The sequence below is a fragment of the Sciurus vulgaris genome (genome assembly GCF_902686455.1).
Source record: "Sciurus vulgaris genome assembly, chromosome: 5".
Lineage (NCBI taxonomy): Eukaryota > Metazoa > Chordata > Mammalia > Rodentia > Sciuridae > Sciurus > Sciurus vulgaris.
In genome coordinates, this window is record NC_136465.1 from 89,970,348 (window position 1) to 89,992,574 (window position 22,227).

The 22,227-nt window shown below is 35.4% G+C and overlaps 1 protein-coding gene across 13 annotated transcripts in view; it reads right to left on the reverse strand.

Moving 5' to 3' along the window:
• ABCC9 (ATP binding cassette subfamily C member 9) overlaps window positions 1–22,227 on the reverse strand; it is a 129,332-nt gene that overhangs the window by 35,196 nt on the left and 71,909 nt on the right. For all 13 annotated transcript variants that reach the window (XM_079141426.1, XM_079141430.1, XM_079141423.1 and 10 more), the window contains 8 exons: window positions 15,858–15,995; window positions 15,632–15,757; window positions 11,824–11,920; window positions 9,476–9,705; window positions 8,666–8,814; window positions 8,388–8,457; window positions 6,328–6,485; window positions 1,580–1,672 (listed from right to left, as the gene is read on the reverse strand). In XM_079141426.1, coding sequence (XP_078997552.1) covers window positions 1,580–1,672; window positions 6,328–6,485; window positions 8,388–8,457; window positions 8,666–8,814; window positions 9,476–9,705; window positions 11,824–11,920; window positions 15,632–15,757; window positions 15,858–15,995 — 1,061 coding nt within the window. The remainder of the gene's footprint in view (window positions 1–1,579; window positions 1,673–6,327; window positions 6,486–8,387; window positions 8,458–8,665; window positions 8,815–9,475; window positions 9,706–11,823; window positions 11,921–15,631; window positions 15,758–15,857; window positions 15,996–22,227) is intronic.

The window sequence follows — 22,227 nt, forward strand, 5'->3', positions numbered from 1 at the left end:
GGATAGTGCATGGCACATGTTCAATTTTTAAATAAATATTAACTTGAAAAGACTTTAGTGAAAATGGTAATCTTTTAATATATTTATTGTCATTGTGGGCTACACTTAAAATATAAATTTTAGGTCAAAATCTATATTCAATGCCAATAAATCATTTTACATTCTTGTAATGGTTAGGCTGAATTATCAACCTGATTGGATTAAGAGATGCCCATGATTAAGAGGCTTCTGGGTGGATCAATGAAGGCGAGTCTAGGAATGAATGGAATGTGGGATAATGAACTGAAGTGAAGACCCTCCCTAAGCATGGGTAGCACCACCCAATAGGATGCTGACTGGGATGGAATAAAAATCGGAAGAACAAGGAAGCAGATGTAGATGCAAGATGGACTCTTCTTGAACAGGTTCTTGATTGCTGCTTCATCTGAGGATATCGAACGCTTGCTTCTTCACTCTGCTGGTGATTCTCCAGGTTGTTTCCAGAAGCCCTGATCTCAGACTAGGGTAGCACTGTTGATTCCTCTTGTTCTGGGGCATCCATCTCTTAGACTGTGCAGCTGCTGATTCTTCCAGCTCTCCAGCCTGCAGATGCCATTGTGGACTATACAGCTTCTGGTCCAGTAAGCCAGTCTCATAAATCCCCTTTTAAAATCATACTTCCTGTTGATTCTGTTCCTCTAGAGAACCCTCACTAATACAATCCTCAATAAAATGCACTGCATACTGTAATGGAAAAGCATCCCAGTGCAGGAAGTGCGAATGCTGTGTGATGAAACCTGCACATATTCATGCAGAAATTCTGTGAAACACAACGTTGCAGAGGGTTGTATCTTTATATTCTACTCTGCCACCCAATTCTACATTTTTAAAATAAATTTCTTAGGTTAGAAAAATCTCTGATTAAAATCAAGCATAATTGCAATAAAGGAGTTGGATACAGCATTTTTAAATGTCATTTTTCCTGATCAAATGAAATATTTGGCAATGTATTTTTTTCTGCTCTTACTTGCACAGGAAAATGGGGCAAAAAATTTCGAAGGGTCAAGGAAACAGCCTTTATCAGAAACCTCTGTTACTACTCTGTTTGCAAACATTGAAAAATGTTGATTAAATTCCAAAATAACTTTGGTACAACAGTATTACTTTTGTTAGGGTTATTTTTGCTGTTATGATTCATATATTTATTTTAACTTGCTTACTGGGCGTTTCTTCAATAGTTACTGTGGTGAATGCTTTACATGCCTTATATCAATTAGTTCAATGACCCTAACGAGCAAGACTGATTTCCCCTTTTACAGCTGGGGAAGTGAGGGTTAGAGAATTTAAAAACCTCATCTAAGGCACAAAGCTAACACCTTTCCAATATGTTGCTTCATCCTTTCTTTTTTCTTATTAAAATTTCAGAGGGTTAAACTCTTAATTCTGATAATTTATGGCCACATTATTCTTACTTTTGGTTTAGTTCACTATCAGGAACACAGTAGGCATTCAAAAAATGTCAGCGATTGTGTATTATTTGCAGATAAATACCTGTCTCTGATGCAATTGCCTCATCAGCAATGTGAGCATGCTTACTCACCTAAAGGCCCGGATGGTGGTGAGTCCTTCCGCCGTTTCTGAGAAGTGGCAAAGCAGAGGGAGCTGAGTACTGTCATCAAGTTCCTGGAGGTCTCTAGGAAGGAGAGGGGCACAATAAGCTTCCTGTGCATCCAGGCTCAAGGACCACATGCTTCTAAATCAAGGTTATTTTGTCATTATATTTGTGTTTGCCATTATAATTATTTCCCCTAGCACTCGATTAACAAAAACTTCAACAACCATTACACTTTATAGAGGAAGAAAAAGATGGATGCATAATGAGTGCATGTTTTGTACAAAACTCTCAGCTTTGTGTAACAGCTAATGCAAACTGCTGTAGGGACGCAGGGAAAGAGCTGTTAATTCGTACCTAGGAAATGAATGGTATTTTTTTTTTTTTTTTTAGACAGGTGAAACTTAGGTCAAACCTTAAGAATGATGAAGACTTCAATGAAATAGGCAAGTGAATTGTAGCTAAATGAATAACAAGAGCAAGTACAAAAGTCTGGGGAACCTGGCCAGTTCGTTCTGGCTGGGGCCCAGAATACCCTGGGGCTCTGTGTGGGAAATGACTCTATAAAGGATGTGGCCTTTTAAGACTGGACTAGACTGCAGAGAATTCTTATGAGATGGGGGGGGAAAAAATCACTGAAGTCCAGAGATGCAATGATCAGAGCTACGCTTGATCAACGTAACTTGGAGATAGTGTGAAGGATGAAAGAAAACAAGTGAGTGGGGAAGAATTAGGATAGTCTGTATAAGTTTTTAAAATTCTAAATTAATATGATGCTGATCAGGTTTAATATAAAGAGTGGGGTCCAGACTGTGAGATAACCTACTAGAAGTTGCCTTATATTCTGCAATGACCAATTAGTTGTATCAAGGTAAAGAAGAGTCAAATATAATATGGTGTGGCTATTTCTGATTTAGCATACTTAAAAAGTGACAGTGCTATTTATCAGGGTGGGGGTGATAAAAAAAAAAGAGATTTGGTGAAAAGAGATCTGGAGTTTGGCTTTGGACACAAGGAATTGAATCCCTGTCTTCATGGAGCTTCTGTTGATTTCCTCCAAGGAACTACATGTATATACACGTACATTTCTGTGTGTGTGTAAAGTATTCACTGAAAGGAATTGCTGGAATCTGATTTTTTCATAAAGATGCATGCTCTTGACAACTTTTCTTTTTTTATATTTTTAAATATGTTCTAATTAGTTATACATGATGGTAGAATGCATTTTGACACATTGTACACAAATGGAGCACAACTTCTTCTTCCTCTGGTCACCACCACACTCCAACCCCTACCCTCACTCCCCTCTGCCCAATCCATAGTTCCTTCTTCATTCTCTTCCTCCCTGCCCCCATTATGGATCAGCATCCACTTATCAGAGAAAACATTTGTCCTTTGGTTTTGGGGTTTGGCTTATTTTGCTTAGCATGATATTCTCTAGCTTTATCCATTTACCTGCAAATGCATAATTTCATTTTTCTTTAAGACTGAGTAATATTCCATCATGTATATATACCACATTTTCTTTATCCACTCATCTGTTGAAGGGCATCTAGGTTTGTTCCACAGTTTAGCTATTGTGAATTTAGCTACTATACATTTCATGTGGCTGCATCACTGTAGTATTCTGACTTTAGGTTCTTTGAGTATAAACCAAGGAGTGAGATAGCTGGGTCGAATGGTGGTTCCATTCCAAGTTTTCTGAGAAATCGCCATACTGCTTTCTATAATGGTTGCACCAATTTGCATTCCCACCAATAATGTATGAGTGTACCTTTCCCCCCACATTCTCACCAACGCTTATTATTGCTTGTATTCTTGATAGTTGCCATTCTGACTGGAGTGAGACGAAATCTTAGTGTTGATTTGCATTTCTCTAATTGCTAGAGATGATGAACATTTTTTCATGTTTGTTGATCGATTGTATATCTTCTGTGAAGTGTCTCTTTAGTTCCGTAGCCCATTCATTGATTGGATTATTTTTGGGGGGGTGTTAAGTTTTTTGAGTTCTTTATTTAGCCTGGAGATCTGTGCTCTATCTGAGGTGCATGTGGTAAAGATTTTCTCCCATTCTGTAAGCTCTCTCTTCACATTATTGTTTCCTTTGCTGAGAAGAAACTTTTTAGTTTGAATCCATCCCATTTATTGATTCTTGATTTTACTTCTTGGGCTTTAGGAGTCTTGTTCAGAAGTTAGTTCCTAAGCCAACATGGTACAGATCTGGGCCTACTTTTTCTTCTATTAGGGACAGGGTCTCTGTTCTAGTGCCTAAGTCTTTGATCCACTTTGAGTTGATTTTTTGTGCAGAGAGATAGGGGTTTAGTTTCATTTTGCTACACATGGATTTCCAGTTTTCCCAGCACCATTTGTTGAATAGGCTATCTTTTCTCCAATGTTTTTGGTGTCTTTTGACAACTTTTCTTTAAGTCATATAAACTAGCATTTCTAGAAGACAGCCACAAAACTATACCACTTATTTCAAAACACTTTTTCTTTTTCGTCTTTTTTCTGTCCTACCTTAGATCATGAGGGTTGGGAGAATATTAGAGAAGCAGCATCAACATTCACCTGCCAGAATCAACTGAACTGGGAAATATTGTTACCCAGTGTTCAACAATTAGGCCATGTTTGGCTCCTGTGTAATCCCACAAACAAATGCAGTCTTTTCAATTTGGTGTTTCTAAAATGAACTTGTTCACTTCAGAAATTACGGATAGGGGGAGGGGAAGAAAGAGGGAAGGAAAACAAAAATGAAGGAATGTGAATAGTTTCCTATTTTTAAACATGAAACCAAACGATTATTGGTACAACTGACACAAGCAACCAATGGTCACCTCACTGAGGTTAGTAGAGAATAAAACAGTACAGAGTAAATTTTGTTTATAGAAACGTATTTTGTGGAATCAAAAAAAAAAGTGAGGATACAGTTTGATCTTGTATTCCTATAAGAAACAAAACTAACCACCCATTAGACCTTTGAATTAGGTATTCAAAACCCCATGGCATTTCCAGTAGTTGCTCCCTACTTACATTTTCTTTCATGTACACAAAAATAGTCTGATAAGTTCTCTGGACGTTTCCACATGGGTAAGTCCTGAAGAGCATCAAACTCCAGAAGGATCCTCTTATTTGTGAGGTTTAATATCATGTGATCATCTTTGCTAACTTTCAGAGACTTTCACACCAGAATGGTTGAACAAGAATGGAGGTTTGATCCATTATCAACATGAATTCCTTAAAAATGATCATCCCCTCCATATTTTTGTCATTAACAGTGTGAACAGATTATTTATTCTCACTGATTACAAACAGAATTCACAATTTAAATTTGTAGTGGACTAGGAATATTCACCTAAACTTTGTACTCAGTTTATATTACATAAGGGCAAAACTAGTCCCCAAAGAGGATGTGGTTGAAGTAAGAGATAGGCTTGTTTGGTATTAGTGGTGATGGATTTGAAAACAGCCAGCAGTAATGAAATCACTACACTTTTCTGCAGACGGCACTGGCAACATAAGAGGAAATGAGAGGGAATTTGATCGCTAGCTATTCCCTTTCAGTCTGAATCTGCTACCACAAAAAAAAAAAAAAAAAAAAGAAAGAAAGAAAGAAAGGGGATGAAAAATTTTTTTCTTTTTAATATGGACCCCTGATATTTAAAGGACCCTAATTCATAGCCCAGGGGAGACATGATTATATATATTTTTTTAAATATGAGCTGTTATATATATTCAGAAGTTCCCATTTGTAATCCCTTGCTTTTCTGTTTACCTTCCCCTACTTTCCTTCATCTTTTGAGCACTCAAGTCATATTAAATATTTTCAATTTTCTATATAAACTCAATATATGCCTTTTATTCTAGCATAAATCCACATATTAGGATTACTTTGTATAAGTTCTATCTTAAGAGGAGACCAAGTTTCCTTGAGAACAGGTTTTCTCATGTTGGTTGCCTCACCTGGATTTGCACAGATATTTGCAGCCATAATAAGTGCTTAATAAGTGTTTGTTGAAATAAAGTGATCTAGAAATAACAAATATTACTGTACTATTTATAGCAAATCTTCACGGTGAAACTGCAAATTTTAAAATCAATGATATTACATTTCATTAACTATTCAAGATTTTGGCAAATGAAAACTCCCATATTAACAGAAAAATTTAAAATGTCATGGTTACCCTTTATTTATGTGGCTGAATATTCAAATGTGGGTAAAATGATCCAACCCCAAATTTTCCAATGTATTGAAGTTATAGCGTTCTTGTCAGACATTCAAGATTATCTATGTTTATAGTAATGACTGATATCTCCCTTCAATCTTTACTTCTACTAGTATTTCACACCATTACTTTAATGATTTAAGATTTTTAACCTTTTTCAACACTTTGGAATATAATATTACATTACTTACTTTGGGGGACTGTGTTTGATTTAGTAAGTTTTCTGCCAATGTGATGTTCAGAAAAAGAACCAGTGGATAAAAATTTTGGCATCTGTGAACCAAGAACTCAACAGATCAATCCACATGTTAATGTACATCCAGGGTTATGTAAGGCTCAGACAACCAAGTACAGAAGCACTTATACTACATCTAAGGATAGGTATAAGCACATTAAAATTTGGCTGCATTTCTAAATTCCATACCTTATCTTGAAAAAGCACAGCAACAAATGTAATTCACAGTAAATCAAATATGTAGGCTTTTTAAAATGAGAGAACACTATTGGACTTACTTAGAGGCAACTCGAAAGTATTTCTGGATAAAATAAAAGGCAACTCCAAGGGGTACAAGAGCAACCAGGAACACAGGAGTGGCATAGGAGATCATCCCAATGGCAGACAGGCAGAGCAGTGTTGAGCGAGTCAGAGATTCCAGAGTTGGAGGAATGTGCTATTGACAAGGTCATTTTAAAGAAAAATGTATCTTAGTTCAAATGAAACACTGATTACAATGCAATAAGAATATTCATTTTATATTAATGTTAAGTTATAGAGTTAGTTACAAAATAGTATACATTCATGTTCATTGTAAGCAATTCTTCACTCACTTCCCCTGGTTTAGAATATCTATTTACCTATCTATGTATATATCATTGATTACTTATCTATTCATCTACCTATTTATCTTGGTATTTTGTGTAAAATGGCACTATACTATGAAGTTTATTCATTCAGGTGCTTGTTTTACTTTGCCCAAAAAGATGCAAATCTTCTCATGACAGTGTATATAAATCTATTTCTTTTTAATGGATGCATAGTATTTAAAAAAAAAACACTTATTTAGATATGTAAGAAGACATTAAAATTATTTTTCTGTAGTTGCTTGTTTCTATTCTTTGAGTGGTTGTGTTTGGGTTTCTACATTTTAAATTTGTCTTTGATGCTTTTAGCTCTATAAAAGTTAATTTTAAACACAGTCATATCTACTGGTCTTTTTATTGTTTCTAAATTTTAGATCTTACTTAGAAAGATCTTTCTCACTCCCAGACTCTAAAACTAATAATCTATATTTCATTTTATAATTTATGATTTTATACTGCCATCTTTATTCTAAATGTGTATGGCTTGTATCTTGTGGATACAATATACTTTATCAAAAAATAAATCCTTTTCTTAGTGATTCAAGATGCCACATTTATCCTACATTAAATTTCTATATATGCTAGCATTTTTGAATTTACCATTCTGTTTTTTATGGTCATTTTGTCTTCTGTGAATGATGGAATATTTTTTATTATAGTTTTTAGATATCTTCCAAAGGAATATACACAGAATATAACATACACAGAATTTAATGACTTCTGATGTTGCTAGTATCTTTTCTTCATGTTAGGTTATTTCTAGTTTCCAGGTTTTCTTGTTAATATAGATGGAATCTATTTTCCACACAATTTATTAATTGGTATGCAGAAAAAGTTACCAATCTTTGTATGATATGTCTTATCCAGAAACTCTGCTGAACTTTCCAGTTGTTTTTCTTTTTATTTTGCTAATTACTTTGAATTTCCTAGAAAGTAATCTTATCACCTTTTAACTAATGACTGGTCTGTCTTTTCTTTTCCAACATGTATGCCAAGAATCCCTCAAAATATCTCAGCATGCTTTCTTTTCAGTTGTGTGCATCAAGCATTCTTTTTCTAAATCTAGTATAATTTATGAGTTTCCAATTCCATTCTGGAATGTCAGACAGGCCAGGTCTGGATTTAATGGATTCCTTTCTCAACCATCCTAAGGATTCTGCTCTTGGAATGATTCTCTGTTGAATCCAATATCTTCAATTTCAAGACAAAGTTCTTGAGACCTAAGGATCTTCCACTAAACTGTAGTTCTTAGAACATTCCCTGAACTATCACACCATCTAAAGCCCCAAGAGCCAATCTAATAAGAGTAAAGGATATCAAGATAATTTGGTATCCCACCTGTCATTTCTGGGAGACACTCTACATGAATATTAAACTTTTAAGAAATTTATTTTATGAATAGCTATAGGACATTAATCAAAATAATTCTTTTTATAATAAAAAACTTCAAATATTGGTTCATTCTTTGCTCTTCACGTTAACACAGGTTCTTATGTATCCTCTGCTACATGCACAAATTAGTTCGAATTAAGGTTTTCCACTGATATTTTATGCTATAAATTATTTGCATGTATAATACTTATATGAATGTAAATAGTCTTTATATTTTAGCATTTCTTTACTATTAATAGTAATCATGCTTTATCTTAAAGTGCTGTTTAGCTTACCCTAAGAAGCTTATTTTTGAACTTGGAAGTAACTCAGGCACTCACCTGGTCTATGATATTAGTATCAGCTGAAAAGCGATTGAGAATCAGTCCCAGGGGAGTGGTATCGAAGAACCTAGGCAGTGAACAGATTAAAGTACATGATAATACTAACCTAACTGGAACCTGAGTACTGCTAAGGGATGTCTAGAGTCATGGAAACATCATTGTCCTATTCATTTGCTCAAACTGAAGAAATTCTTCAAACTTTCACATTTCACTTAAATTTAAAAATGCGTATTTTATTATTTTGCTTGTAGGAGCAAAAACAACTACATTTTTACCTTATTGGTCCAAGAATTATCTTATTGAGAAGATTGTGGTGAAGATTTTTGGCAGCTGTGAGACCCATCCATTCTACAGTGAGAGATGTAACCAGGCAAAGGAAAATACCTGCTCCACAAAGTATGCTAAATCCAGCCACATAGTAGGTCTAGAAAGCAATCGACACAAAAAGTTCATAGGCAGTCAACTGGGTTTTTCTTTTTCTAGAAAACCAAATGTTAAAGTCAGACAAGATGGTTGGCATCATTATCTCGCCCACATTTAACAGTCGAAGGACAGCAATTTTTGGAGACCCAGGGCAGCACCCCCAACCATAGTCCCACAGGTCAAGGGGTCCTGCTCATTTCCTTCACCCTCTTTCTTTTTGTTTTTAAGGGCCAATGAAGGCACAAAGTTTGTTTTGAGCTTTGAGCGTATTCTTAGATTTCTACTTTTGTAGAGTTCATTCTTCACATCCCTAACCACAGAATGATTAGCTAAGACACTGCAATAGGGAGTTAAATTTATATACCATCAGAACAACAAAAAGTACTACAAATTTGTGCGTATAGGACTTCCTTGAATCCAAATCCAAACATCATCTTCAAATATTTCTCATGATAAACTTTAAAAATAAAAGTAATAACAATAGATGTGATTTTTACATTATTGATGTTATTCTATTTCAGGTTTTGTTCTAATTACTAATTTATTAAGTCTTTGCAGAAACCCACTGACATTTGGGCTATTAGCATCTACGTAATGGCATCCCTGTTAATCTCAATAGTTCCCTGAAGAATTTAGAGCAAAACTGAACCAACACATTGTACCTGGTCAGCTTTTCCAGTATTGTTTATATTGTACTCAGATGTCCATGTAGCCAGCCAATAGTCTATAGCCACAATAACTGAATGCTTCAAAAGCTTAGAGAAAATCATCAGGAAGAGTAAGAAGAATCCTCCAGAAGTGAGGTACCACCAACAGGTTTTCCATGGCATTTTAGTCCTGAGCCTCATTACAGTAGACATGTTATCATCCTCATCTTCCTCTTCTTCTTCCTCTACATACATACACCAAAAAGAAATTTGTTTTAGCTTTAGATGGGCACCATAGGATGGAATTTTTATTGTGTACCACAAAACTCTTTATAAATTTCCCTCAAAATTTACAGAAATATAAGTATTGGTCTTGGAAGTGTTAAATGTGTTTAGCAAGACATTGCAATTTAGAAAAATAGGTGAAAAATGAATGAATGAAAGATGAAATAAACATGAAGTCTGTGTCTAGATGGGACCATTTGCTGATTTCCAGATTGAACTGACTAGAAGTTTAAAACAGAAGCTTTGTATAGCCCAGGAAGACTACCCCAGGCTTTCTCTGTTCCATTTAGATGTGATCATGGTGGTAAGTTGACAAAGAGGAAGTGTCCAGAGCATAAAGCTAGGGCCCACAAAGAATAATGGTCAAGGGGTTCCTTCAAATATTTAAACCGCCTGGATACTCCAAGTTGGGTTGACCTAAGAATAGACTATTGCTAAGGCAAGAACTTTCTGCATTTCTTGACCAGCAAAATTTGGTCATCTGTATGGTCCAGTGGCTATAGTGTTTCCCTTTTCCTTCTCCAAGGGCAGTTTTCATTACTCTTATCCTGTGCATATTCCACAGGGTCAGAAGGACAGATGACATGTCTCTAGTTTACAGGTTATCAAACCAAAGGGATCCAAGTATGGAGATGTTTGAACTGAATGTATTCAATAAGTGTGTTCTCTGTGTGATGACAGAAATGGAAGTTTGCATGACTGAAAAGGTGAACATCTGCACACTGCTAGCTGTGTCTCCAGCATCCACTCTCTCTTTCTAAATTAATCAAAATTTCAAGTTGCCCATGGTTGCCCAAGAAGACAACATTTCTTTACTCTTGCAGTACCTAATCTGTCCATGTAATTAACTGGCCAATAGGAGGCAGAAGCAACTCCAAGTCCCTTAAAGGAAAGGAGATGCTCACTATTTCCTTTTTCCCCTCCTGATGACTTGAACAGGCATAGGACCTGAGCAGCACCCTTGTAGGCAATAGGGACTATAATCAGCTCTTTAATATACATCATCTCCTTTCCTAAGTAGCATATTATTTTTTTTATATCTAAGAAAATGGATCAAGCCAACAAACCCAGAGCAGAATTGGCCTGCCCACTAGAATGATGGAGAAAACAACTCAGCCTAACTCCACTTTATAGTGCATCAGAAATAATGGATTTAGGATTCAAGAAACTGATGAATGTTTTTAAAAGAACTTGTTTTTTTAATCTTAGAAACTGAAATGGGAAATTCATTTTTCATTCATTCATTTACTCCCTGAACACCTGTTGAAACACTGAATAGTCATCCGAAATATAAAGGAAGCATGTTCTGCTGTTCTCTGGCTTCCAATTTCAATTTTCTCCTCTTCTTAATTGGCTTGTTGAAATGTAGTTGTAAGTAAAACTACACAGATGATGCATTTGCTATATGGACTTATGAAGTGGTCCTTACTTTTTTGGTAGCAAATATCAAGGTAATATAATTATTTTATTTTGTTATTCAGATTTACAGTGAATCCTTTCCCCCAGCTTCCCATGTTGGATCCAGAATAGGGAAGCATAACAAATAGCTGATTTTCTTATCCTTCCTTGCTTTACTGCCATGAAAGCATGAATGAGTGAATCAAATGTAGATACCTCAAAACATATTTTCCATTGATTGTGCATTTCTGAAGAATTGATATTCCATATTTTCCCATATTTTCCATTGATTGTGCATTTCTGAAGAATTGATATTCCATAAATAAATATTTTGATTTGGTTATTATGCTAGACCATTCCATTTTTTTCTGAACAAAGGTCTAGATCTGCTTATAGACCACCTGCTGCCTTTTTCTTTCAGTTCTCTGTCACATGTGGTACAAATCTAAGTAAGACGCACTGTATGGAGCCCCTCACAGTGCCTTTGGATGGGTTATGTACACCTTTCCTTCACTCTTATTCTTTTGATTTTTAGTATTAGGTATTTGATTTAGCTCCCCCCACCCCAAAGTGGCTTGTTATTCTTCATGAAGAAACTCACACATCAACTGACAAGGTAAACCCCTCACATTCTATTACCTCATTTGCATATTTCAGAAACAAGAAAAGGATCGACCTACCTTCATCTTCGTCCTCCATCTGGGCTTTGGCCTCTCTTGAGTACATGGCTCTTCGGAGAGTTTTCCTCTCTAAAGTTGTTTGGTCAGCTTCCATATCCTACAGCAAACATGCCATCATTTGAGGAGCTCCCCAGAACAAGAAGGCTTTGACTTTCCAATGAATGACATATGCAAATGGTTTTATGCCAGTCTCAAGGGCTCTCCACTCCTTCTGGAGACCCAGGACTCCCATCACAGGAGCATTTGTAGAAATGTCTTAAGTTTGTACAAAATGCTTTAGCTCTCAGAGGTACAGGGCAGTGAGGAGCCAGCAAAAGCAGAAACGACGTAATGGTGCCAATCCCAGGGACAGGGAAGTAGCTCCACTGCCCCAAGGCATAGCTTCACCATTGCTACTTGTTTTATTTTCACATCAATTTCAGACATGCTAAATTTTCTAAGAATTTATTTATGTTAATAAATATCTTCCTTAAGAAAATGCACGTATACAACCAGTATAACTCCTATACTCCATGTATGTATAATATATCAAAATACACTCTACTGTCATGTATATCTAAAAGGAACAAATTTTAAACATTAAAAAAAGGAAAAGAAAATGCATGTTATTCTGGGTTGTTGGACTCCTACCAGGCATCCACTATTAATATAAATTATTAAATCAGAATGAATTTCTATAGCATCTCATTGAAGGAGCTGTACAGAAGAAAGGGCTTCAATAGAATTTGAAGGAAAGAAGGTAATTTTGAAGCGAACAGGCAAGTATGGTCCTAGGTGCTTAGTGGTTTAAGAGAAGGGTCTAGGAAGAGGAAGTATGAAGAAAGAGAAAGAGAAAGGAAAGGCACCAAAAACAAACTAAGTTTTAAAGGGTTGGTACAGACATGTCCTGTGCCCAAGAAAGGGAGGAGCATTCCATTTTCTCCATTTCTTGGCTTCCAATCCCTCAGCCCTTGCTCCCCAACCTCAGACCTGAGGTGGGAGTAGTAGTTCGGTTACACAGTGGGTTTAATCGGGTCTGTAGGCCAGTCTGGAAAAGTGACCATTGCCCTGCTTCTGTGGGGAAAATGCACTCCTGAGTCTCAAAAAACGGACCCACAGACTTTTGGAACCTATGATGAATTGTGGGTTTCCTATATATGACAATATACACACCACCACCAACAACAAAAATCACAGTTTATTACATCAATAAGCCAATAAAGTTTTGGTGCTCAATCCCTAGGTAGTGATCTTGGGGTTTTTTTGGCCTCATGTCACATGTGTGATTTAGGAGACTTGCTATTCTTTAAGTCTCTTAATCTTCCAGATTCTCAGTCAAAATGGTAAAAGCAGAAGGGTCTCCTGAATAGCATTTTTACAGAGACAATTCCATATTAGAGATTAACTTTTATTATTGATATGAAAACCAAGTTTTTCAATGAGTCTAGATAAAACACAAAGTGAAAAAAATTCCCTATCCTTTGTGTAGCACGTAATGGAATGAAATAAACCTGAATCCCAGAAAATAGATTTGACTGGTTCAATTCCCCACTAGGTGTGAGCACAAATTTTATCTTGGAAACTTAACACCACAAAAAGCTTTTAAAGCAGATTTTCTTAAGAGTAAATGCTCAGATTAAGCCCATTGTAGGATAAATATTTTAAGTTACGATGATGTTTGGATTAAGTAAATACAAACTTAGTTTGATTTGTCCAGTAAATATTGACTGGGTCAGGCCACGGTGAGGGCAGGAGAGAGCTTGTGAGGGACATTTTGCTTAATAACATGATGAAGATGATGACTGATGTCATCCAGGCTAGAATTTTTAATATTTAAATCAGTTAGCTATGTTATCTCCTTGCCCTTCTTTGTAGTTTCCATTACTATCTTTTGAACATTCCTTCTTATTTACCCCTTGGGTATTAAGCTGAGAGTTATTCCTCAAGCCCTGTGGCAGGAGGCTTTGCATGTCCTTTGGTCTCATTTTTCTTCTGCACTTGCTTCGCTTGTTCTGTGTCCAGGCCAGGCTTGCTCAGCCTTGTCACTGATGCCATTTGGGCTGGATGACTCTTTGCTGTGGGGCTGCTCTGTGCACTGCAGAATGCTGAGCAGTATCCCACCCACTAGATCCTAGTAGCAAAAAATGTCTTCAGATGCTGCCAAGTGTCTCCTGGGAGGCGAAATTGGCCCTGGTTGATAGGTAAACACCCTGTACCGCCATATAACAAGCTAAACAGAAAGCTGTTCCTTCAAAACCTTCCCCAAGGTACTGAAGTGGTCTTGTTCTCTAAATGTGGCTTCCTCTGGCTTCAGGTACCTGCCTTTCATTATGTGGCAGTAATCTTCCTCCACCCCCAGGTGGGGGCTCTGGGCAGGTGCTTGATTATTCTGGCCTCTCCTGGCTGCCATCCATCTCACAACTGGATCTATCCTGACCATTCCCTCACTTGCTCCATAGTCCCCCAGTTGATTTATACTCCTGTTATCTGTCTTTAATTACACAGCTATGCTATCTCAAGTGATTACTTCTTTTTAAACACAACTTAATGGACTTTCTTCCTGGCTTGCTTTGCAGTATTACTATAATATCGAGCCAACAGTTCTCATTTTTTTTCCAGATCTTCTTTCCAAAGTAAACCATAAATTGTCCCACTCCTTAAGCTTACATCATATTCCTTTGTCCCTGGCATTTAGATCACTGAAAAAAATGTCATTTGGAGCCATCCCCAGTACGTTTATAATCAAGTTTCCCATAGCACAATTCCTAAGTGGGCACTTACCAACTGTACCCTGTAACAGATTTACACAATCTCACTTAAATCTCACAAAACTCTGAGAAATAAGCGCAGAAAATTTCAGTGGCTCTGTGATTTGTCCTATTCCATGGATCGATCTGTATATGTATCTTTTCTTCTTAATGTGGTTTGCTCCAGACTCTTCGGCAAATCCACAGAAGACAGAGAAATGTCAGAACTTGATTTTCTTATCTTCCTGTCTATGGAAACATAGATTTTTTTCCCCTTTCTGAAATAATCCAATTTAATTTCCTGATGTTTAAAAGAAATTTGCTGATACAAATATTTCATTTTGTAATGCTTATTTCTGGTCAGCAATACCAAATTCTGGATTCATTCTATTCCAAACTCAAGAGCAAAACATTTTGAAAATTTATAAATTTAATTTACAATTTCTTCTTTTAATCAGAGTTGCACCCAATTTGGTTTCTAATTCTCTCATTCCTTCATCTAATGTTAGCATCACAGTGCAATTATTTTGGTTATGAACCTGAGTTTAAATCTTTTATCGGTGCCATTTATACATGCTGCCCCTATTTAGGCAAGTTCCTTAACTTCTCTGAGCCTCAATTTTCTCAATTGTAAAAGAGAGATAATATTTTTCCATATTTATTCCTCAGGACTTTTGTGAGATTTAAGTAAGATTGTGTTAAAAAATAAAAGGTTTTGTGGATTCTAAAATCTATGAGTGTAAATTTTAAAAATTTATTTCCTTTTGATTGCCTTCCCACATCTCCCAGCTCTATTCCAGACACACCTTACAGCCTCACTGCAGCTCACAGCTTTCCCTCCTTTTAAAATCATCTTGGTTCAAATTTAAATGAAAATCTATCAAAAACTGACAGCACTTCATCCAAAAGACAGCGTTAAAATTTTATGGGTTCAGAGTAGCCTGTTCATTATGATAAAGACACAATTATTTGGAGCGGAGAAGAGAACCATTATAATATGAAGCATTAAATATAATGCTACTTTAAAAGCAGTGTTACTAATTATACAGTACATTTCTCACCCTTCTGAGAAAAGCATTTACCTTTTCTAATTCTTGATCTTGCCGATTCATAAGTGTTTTCCAGTGCTCATAAAGCTCGACATCTTTGGTCTGAATGTCTTTCAAAGTCCCTTCTCTTAGTACACTTCCATCTTTCATGGCTATGATCTAAGGAGAGTGCATATTAGCAGAAACGTGAGAGAAAAAAGTCTTAAGTGACCCACATCTTTATTATATGTCTGTAACATAAATACAAAGCAACACTTACCCAGTCGGCATGTGTCAGATATTGTAATTTGTGAGTCACGAGAACCAGTGTCCTTTTGTCATCTTGGAGAAATTTCAAAATCCCTTCCTGCATTAAGTGGTCACTCAAGTGGATGTCCAGGGCAGAAAATGGGTCATCCTGCAATCAAGTAAATGGAGGAAGATGAACATTTTCCACACTCTTTATGCAACCCAGTTCCTCTAGAGAGGAGAAATACAAATAACAAAGGACAAATTATCTCCAAAGCAAATTGACTTTAGTCAGAAAAAGATATTAACTTAAAAATGGGGTTTTCATTTTCTCTTTTACCTTAAAAATCACTTAAAAAGTAAGTGAGGATGTTCTAAGTGGTTTGATATCTTAAAGAATGTTCAAGTTCAAAAATCAACATTACTCAGCAACCTACAACAGTAGACCAAAGCAAAGAATGAAAAGGTAATTGGAGTGGTAGAGTTTTAGATAATTAAGATGGGCAAAGAAAATGCTAATTGTACCACAACTGGATTTACTTAAAGCAGTTGCTTTCATGACTAAATAACGTAATATACATTAAATTCTTCGTGCCAAGAGCATAAGAGACATTAGACAAATGTCAATTATTATTATTTATAAAAATAACATGCTTAACACTGAATTAATGCTAACCATTTGGGGAAGAGAGTTTTCATGTGCTAAGTGATTAAGACATTTAAAAAATGGTTTAGGAAATTATAGTAATTGACTTTATTAATGACATTACCTATGAATAACATTTTATTCCTATAATGTTATAGTATAACATGGTTTCATTTGTTGGGATATTTAAAAGAAGAAAACTAGAAACTGCTGAAGAAAACTAGAAAGTTTTCTCAAAACAATCAATTGCAAAGCAAAATGCTCTGTAGGGATGATGGGGCAGAGATAGATAATCAACTGTCAGAAGCACCAGTAATGGCAGGGAATGAAGGAATGGCTGAAGGATGGCTGAAGGAACAGAGCCGTACCAAAGGACAGAGGTTTCTGGAAGAGTGATTGTAATCTTATCTTCATCACCTCACACCTATTTCTTTGTCGTTCCTCCATGTATGTAATGATATGCAAATTTATACTTTGTCATGTGGTTGCAAGAAAGAAGAGGTTGGATTTTCTTTCTAATGCAAGTAGGTTACCTATTTCAATATTTATCAATTATAGACCTGGAAAAATTTTGAAACAATTTGGCACAAGTATATTCTCTATACAGATAGATACTATTGGCTCATCATGTGGACAATGACAAATAAAAGCAATTTCTAATGAGATGGAAATTGATATTTGGAAGTTAGAATAAATTTATGCAGGTGGTCATTATAGGTAGTGATGTAATTAGCCCAATAGTTTATCAACTCTCCACCAATATCTGCCTATATAGACAGACTCTATAAGCAATATGGCTTTTTAAAGTATTTAGGAGAAGCCTTATAAAAAGAAATAGGAGTATTTAGACAGTTAAAGGGTGATTCAAAATTGACAATAGCCTTTTTTTAAAAATCAGTCTACTGGGGCTGAGGATATGGCTTATTGGTAGGACATTTGCCTGACCTGTGTGAAGCCCTGGGTTTAGTCCCCAGTACCACAAAAAAAAAAAAAAAAAAAAAAAAAAATCAATGTATTGGATATCATAGTTATGATGCTAGTTAAATGGGTGAAATAACTAATGCCCACAAAAGGCTTTTATAGAAATACATTTAGCAACAGAAATTGGACATAACTTTCCTATGTTCATATATAAATACACAACCAGTAAAATTCCACATCATGTACAACCACAAGAATGAGATCCTAATTAGAATAAGTTATACTCCATGCATGTATAATATGCCCAAATATACTCTACTGTCATGTATATCTAAAAATAACAAATTAAAAAAATATATAAGTACATTTAGCAACAGATATATATACCTCTAATTATCCAGTTGATTTAATCCTTTTAAATCATGGAATATTCTGGATAACGTGAGAGTTGACAAAAATTGTCATTATACATTCATACACATACACACATACATACATATATATAATTTTACTTTCTTTGTATTTAAAAATGACAATGAAGCAAAATTGACTTAAGGAAAGTTATCTTGATCTGAAATTTCTTTTATTGACATAAATCTTTCAGACCCTCTGGATACATCAGTTATCAATTATCTTCATAATGTTCCAAGAAGTAATATGTAGAGGAAATTGAACTGACTTTCTACTGTCCAGTGCATTGCTTTTTAAATCATCACAAACATCAGTTCCTTGTCATTTAACTCCTCCTTCTGACAAGAACAAAGTACTCTAATTTTCTAATTGTTAGATTTTAGGTAAGTGATATAAAATTCTACTGCTAATGTATGGAATTTCTTTTAACACAGAATTGTGATGGAACTTTTTAAGTACTTAAAAATGAAAATTTAGGCATCAGTACCAAGTGATGCAGGATAAGACAATATTTATACAGCACTGGAAACAGTATCACTGTTTCAAGATCAAACAGTGTGCATTCATCTCCATCCATAGCAATGCAGCAAGGATTTAGTTACTAAGATTTGTTTTACAGTAAATCACTGGTTTTAGGAAATCAGATAATCATGGGTAACTTGACTGCTTTTGAGACACTCTTTAGCTTCTCATTAAAAAAAAAAAAAAACTAAGAACCTTAGTGATACCGATCAAACTACTCAAAATAATCCTTTCTGAGAATTTCTTACATATAATAAAAATAAGACATGAATTAGAAATGAGTTTTTATAATTTAGTTTGGTTTTCATAAAATTCTGGCTTTAAATGTTATGAGGTAGCAAGTGGTAATGGAAAGTCCATTATTTCTAAATTAAGAGGCCCAAATTGTAGTTACAAACACTCTACACTGGGTAATGCTTCAAACTGTCACTTCATTAGTATAATGAATAAGAGATGTATTATGCAAATGAATAATAAAGAAGAAACTGGGGAGAAAGTACATCAGATTGCTACACAGATCCAATAAAATAATGTAGTAAAAGTTTCTATAAATCATCTTAAGACTGTTGTTTTAGTATTACTTTCTGATAAATAATGTCATGGTGAATTAATATTGTGCTTTTTCCTATAATGCATCACAGTGAGAGTTTTCTGTCTTCTGAAAATCATTTAAAAAGAAAGTGTGGTGATTCTACTGTCATGCATAACTAATTAGAACAAATGAAAAATGAAAGTAAAAAAGAGCACAAGCTATGATCTGCACAGAGAAGGAAACGAGAGTGAAGAGTGAACCTGTAGAATGGGAGATCTTTGTCAGCTGCTCCTCTGATAAGGGATTAATACTAAATACTAAAAGAATTTTAAAAAATCCAACAATAACAACAACAAAAAACAAATAACTCAACTGAAAAGACACTTCTTGAATAAAGAAATACAAATGGCCAACAAATATATGAAAAAGCATTCAGCATCTTAGCCATCAGGGAAATGCAAATCAAAACTACATTCAGATTTCATCTCACTCCAGTTAGCCCATCATCAACAGTACAAATAATAATAAAGGCTGGTGAGGATGTGTGTGGGGGAAAAGGAGCACTCATACATTCTTGGTGGGACCACAAATTAATATAATCACTCTGGAAAGCAGTATGGAGATTCACCAAAAGGCTAAGAATTGAACCACCATGTGACCTAGTTATTCCACACTTTGGTATTTATATGAAACAACTAAAATCAGCATACTATAGGGATGCAGTTACATCAATGTTTAAAGAAGTACAAGTTACAATAGTCAAGTTGTGGAACCAGCCCAGGAGTCCATCAACAGATAAATGTATTTAAAAATGTGGTATATGTACACAATGGAGCTTTACTCAGCCATAAAGAAAAAAATGAGATTATGTCATTTGCTGGTAAATGGATAGAACTGGAGAACATCATGCTAAGTGAAATAAGCTAGACTCATAAAGTCAAGGGTTGAATGTTTTCTCTCATATGTCAAAACTAGACCTAAATAAGGAAAAACAAAAGTAGGGAGGTTCCCATGAAAACAGAAGGTAGATCAGTGGAGTAGAGGAAGGGGATTGAGAGGGCGGGTGGTGGGACAAGAAAAGGGAAGAACCATGGAAGCAATCTGACCAGACTTTTGTATGTACATGTATGAATATACCACAGGGACTTTCACCTCCATGTATATCTAATTTTAAAAACTTCAAAAGAAAGGACAATGAAATAAGCCCCCCCTCCTGCCAGATTTGTATCTTTGTTTCACTATTACCATGTGGGTGACCTTGGATACATTTGTCCCCCAAAACCTAGTTATCATTACCCATAAAGAGCAGTAGCAACATGACAACAAATAACAACCACAATGCCAAATCTAATAGGGTTATTGTGTGCATCCAGTGAGCTAATGTGTATCAAGTACCATACCTAGATCATAGAAAGTCATTAGTAATAACAGGTATCATCTATATGCCATGGTTTCATTGTGGGACATCTTGGTATTGTAGTCCAATGTAACCTTTTATACAATGTAATAAAAACTCAGGATTGATGGATTGAGAATCATACCTCAAGGTTCAGTTTGTATATTCATGCTTTGAGGAGATAGTTTCTTTAAAGAAACCAAGAAAATTTGATAAGTGGTCAGTTCCATTAATGTTCCATTCTTCATTTTAAGAGTATGCATTTTATTTTAATATACATATATAAGAGCTTCATGAATATATTCTCCTCTCTATTCAATTAACATATTTAAGCAAAATATTTTTATGGATATGGATATTTTTATGGATTTTTAATGGAACATATATTCATTGACATACAGAGCACATTTGCAGATGCCATATAGTTTAAAAAAGAACTAATATTCTTGATACATAATTCAGATGTTTTCATTTGGCTCTGATGATGTGTTAAGGCTAACACGATAAAGTTTATTTAGAACAAAATATAAAACCATTCGAATAATTACGTGTACAAGTAAGATCCTTAAAGACAGAGTAATGACTTTATTGCCTTCATTTCCTCTAACCCAGCATGGAGGATGAAACCAGAGACATCACTGGTGGGTGGAAAGAGAAAGGAAGGAAGGGAGGAGGGGAGGAATAAAATTAATCTAGAAGAATGTAAATGAAGGCAAACTATGACAAGAACATTAAAATACTAAGTCATGGCTGCATAAAAGTGTTACATTTGTTATTGCAAAAGCAGAAAGAGAATCAATGAATGGAAAATACACAGAAGCAGATTTAAATCATGTTATACTTTCTAATAATAAGAGCTGTCTGTGTTGGGATAATGACCCCCATGGATGTCCAGATCTTCATTCCTAAAACCTGGGACTACCTTACAGATGTGATTAAGAGGCCTTGAGATAGGGAGATTATCAGATTGGCCTGAACTAACAATAGGATTCCTTAGAGTAGAGAAATTTCCTGCATGGGGAGAGAGGGAGATTTGAGTAGTCAGCAAGATGTAATCATGCTGATTTTGAAACTGGAGGAAGCAACTGTGAGACAAGGAATACAGGCAGTCTCTAGAAGCTACAAAAGTCAAGGAAATGAATTCTCCTCAAGAGCCTCCTGAAAGAACACAGATCTGCTGACACTTGGTTGGACCGCTACACTACAGAATCGTAAGATGCTAGATCTGTGCTAGTTAAGTCAACAATTATAGTAATTTGTTTTAGCATTACTAGGAAATATATATACTGTCCAACAAGGGAAAGGATGCCTTAAAGGTAAGCAATATATCTTCAGAGAGAATTATCAAGAAGCTGGTAGAGATGATTCTAAAAGGATCCTGCAATGAATGGTTGGGAATCCAAAATGAATTAACCTTCTGACATCTTCGAGTTCAATAATTTGACAACTGCAGCCAGGGTCATTAAATTTCAGGCAGTGGAATGAACTGGGATATAAGATCATACCTAGAGGATCTTTTAGATTTCCAAGTCCTGCAATCCTCATATGTACAGTCATTAATTGATCCCAAGTTTCAAGAACTCATTTTCAATCATGGGTCCAACCATCATACAAAGGATGTACAACTACATAGGTAGCTGCTCCATCCTGCTATGACTTTATTTATTTATTTATTTATTTAAACTTTTAAAGATCCGTGCTTTTAGAGGTTTTACTCTGAAATGATGTCCCAATTCTTCTACTCTCTCGAATAATCTAAATTCAGTGAGAAACACCAAAATGAACCTACATTTTGAAGAGGTTCTAAAGATAAGATGGAATGAAGACTCTAAATGAGGTCTAAAAATCAGATTTATAAATGGTTAACAATTGCCCAGATGTACTTGCATATTCTGCTGATCTCTAACTTATATTTGCTACTTGTGAACTAAGTTATTTTGCCTACTGCCTGCTGGAGGAACAAGAATAGACCA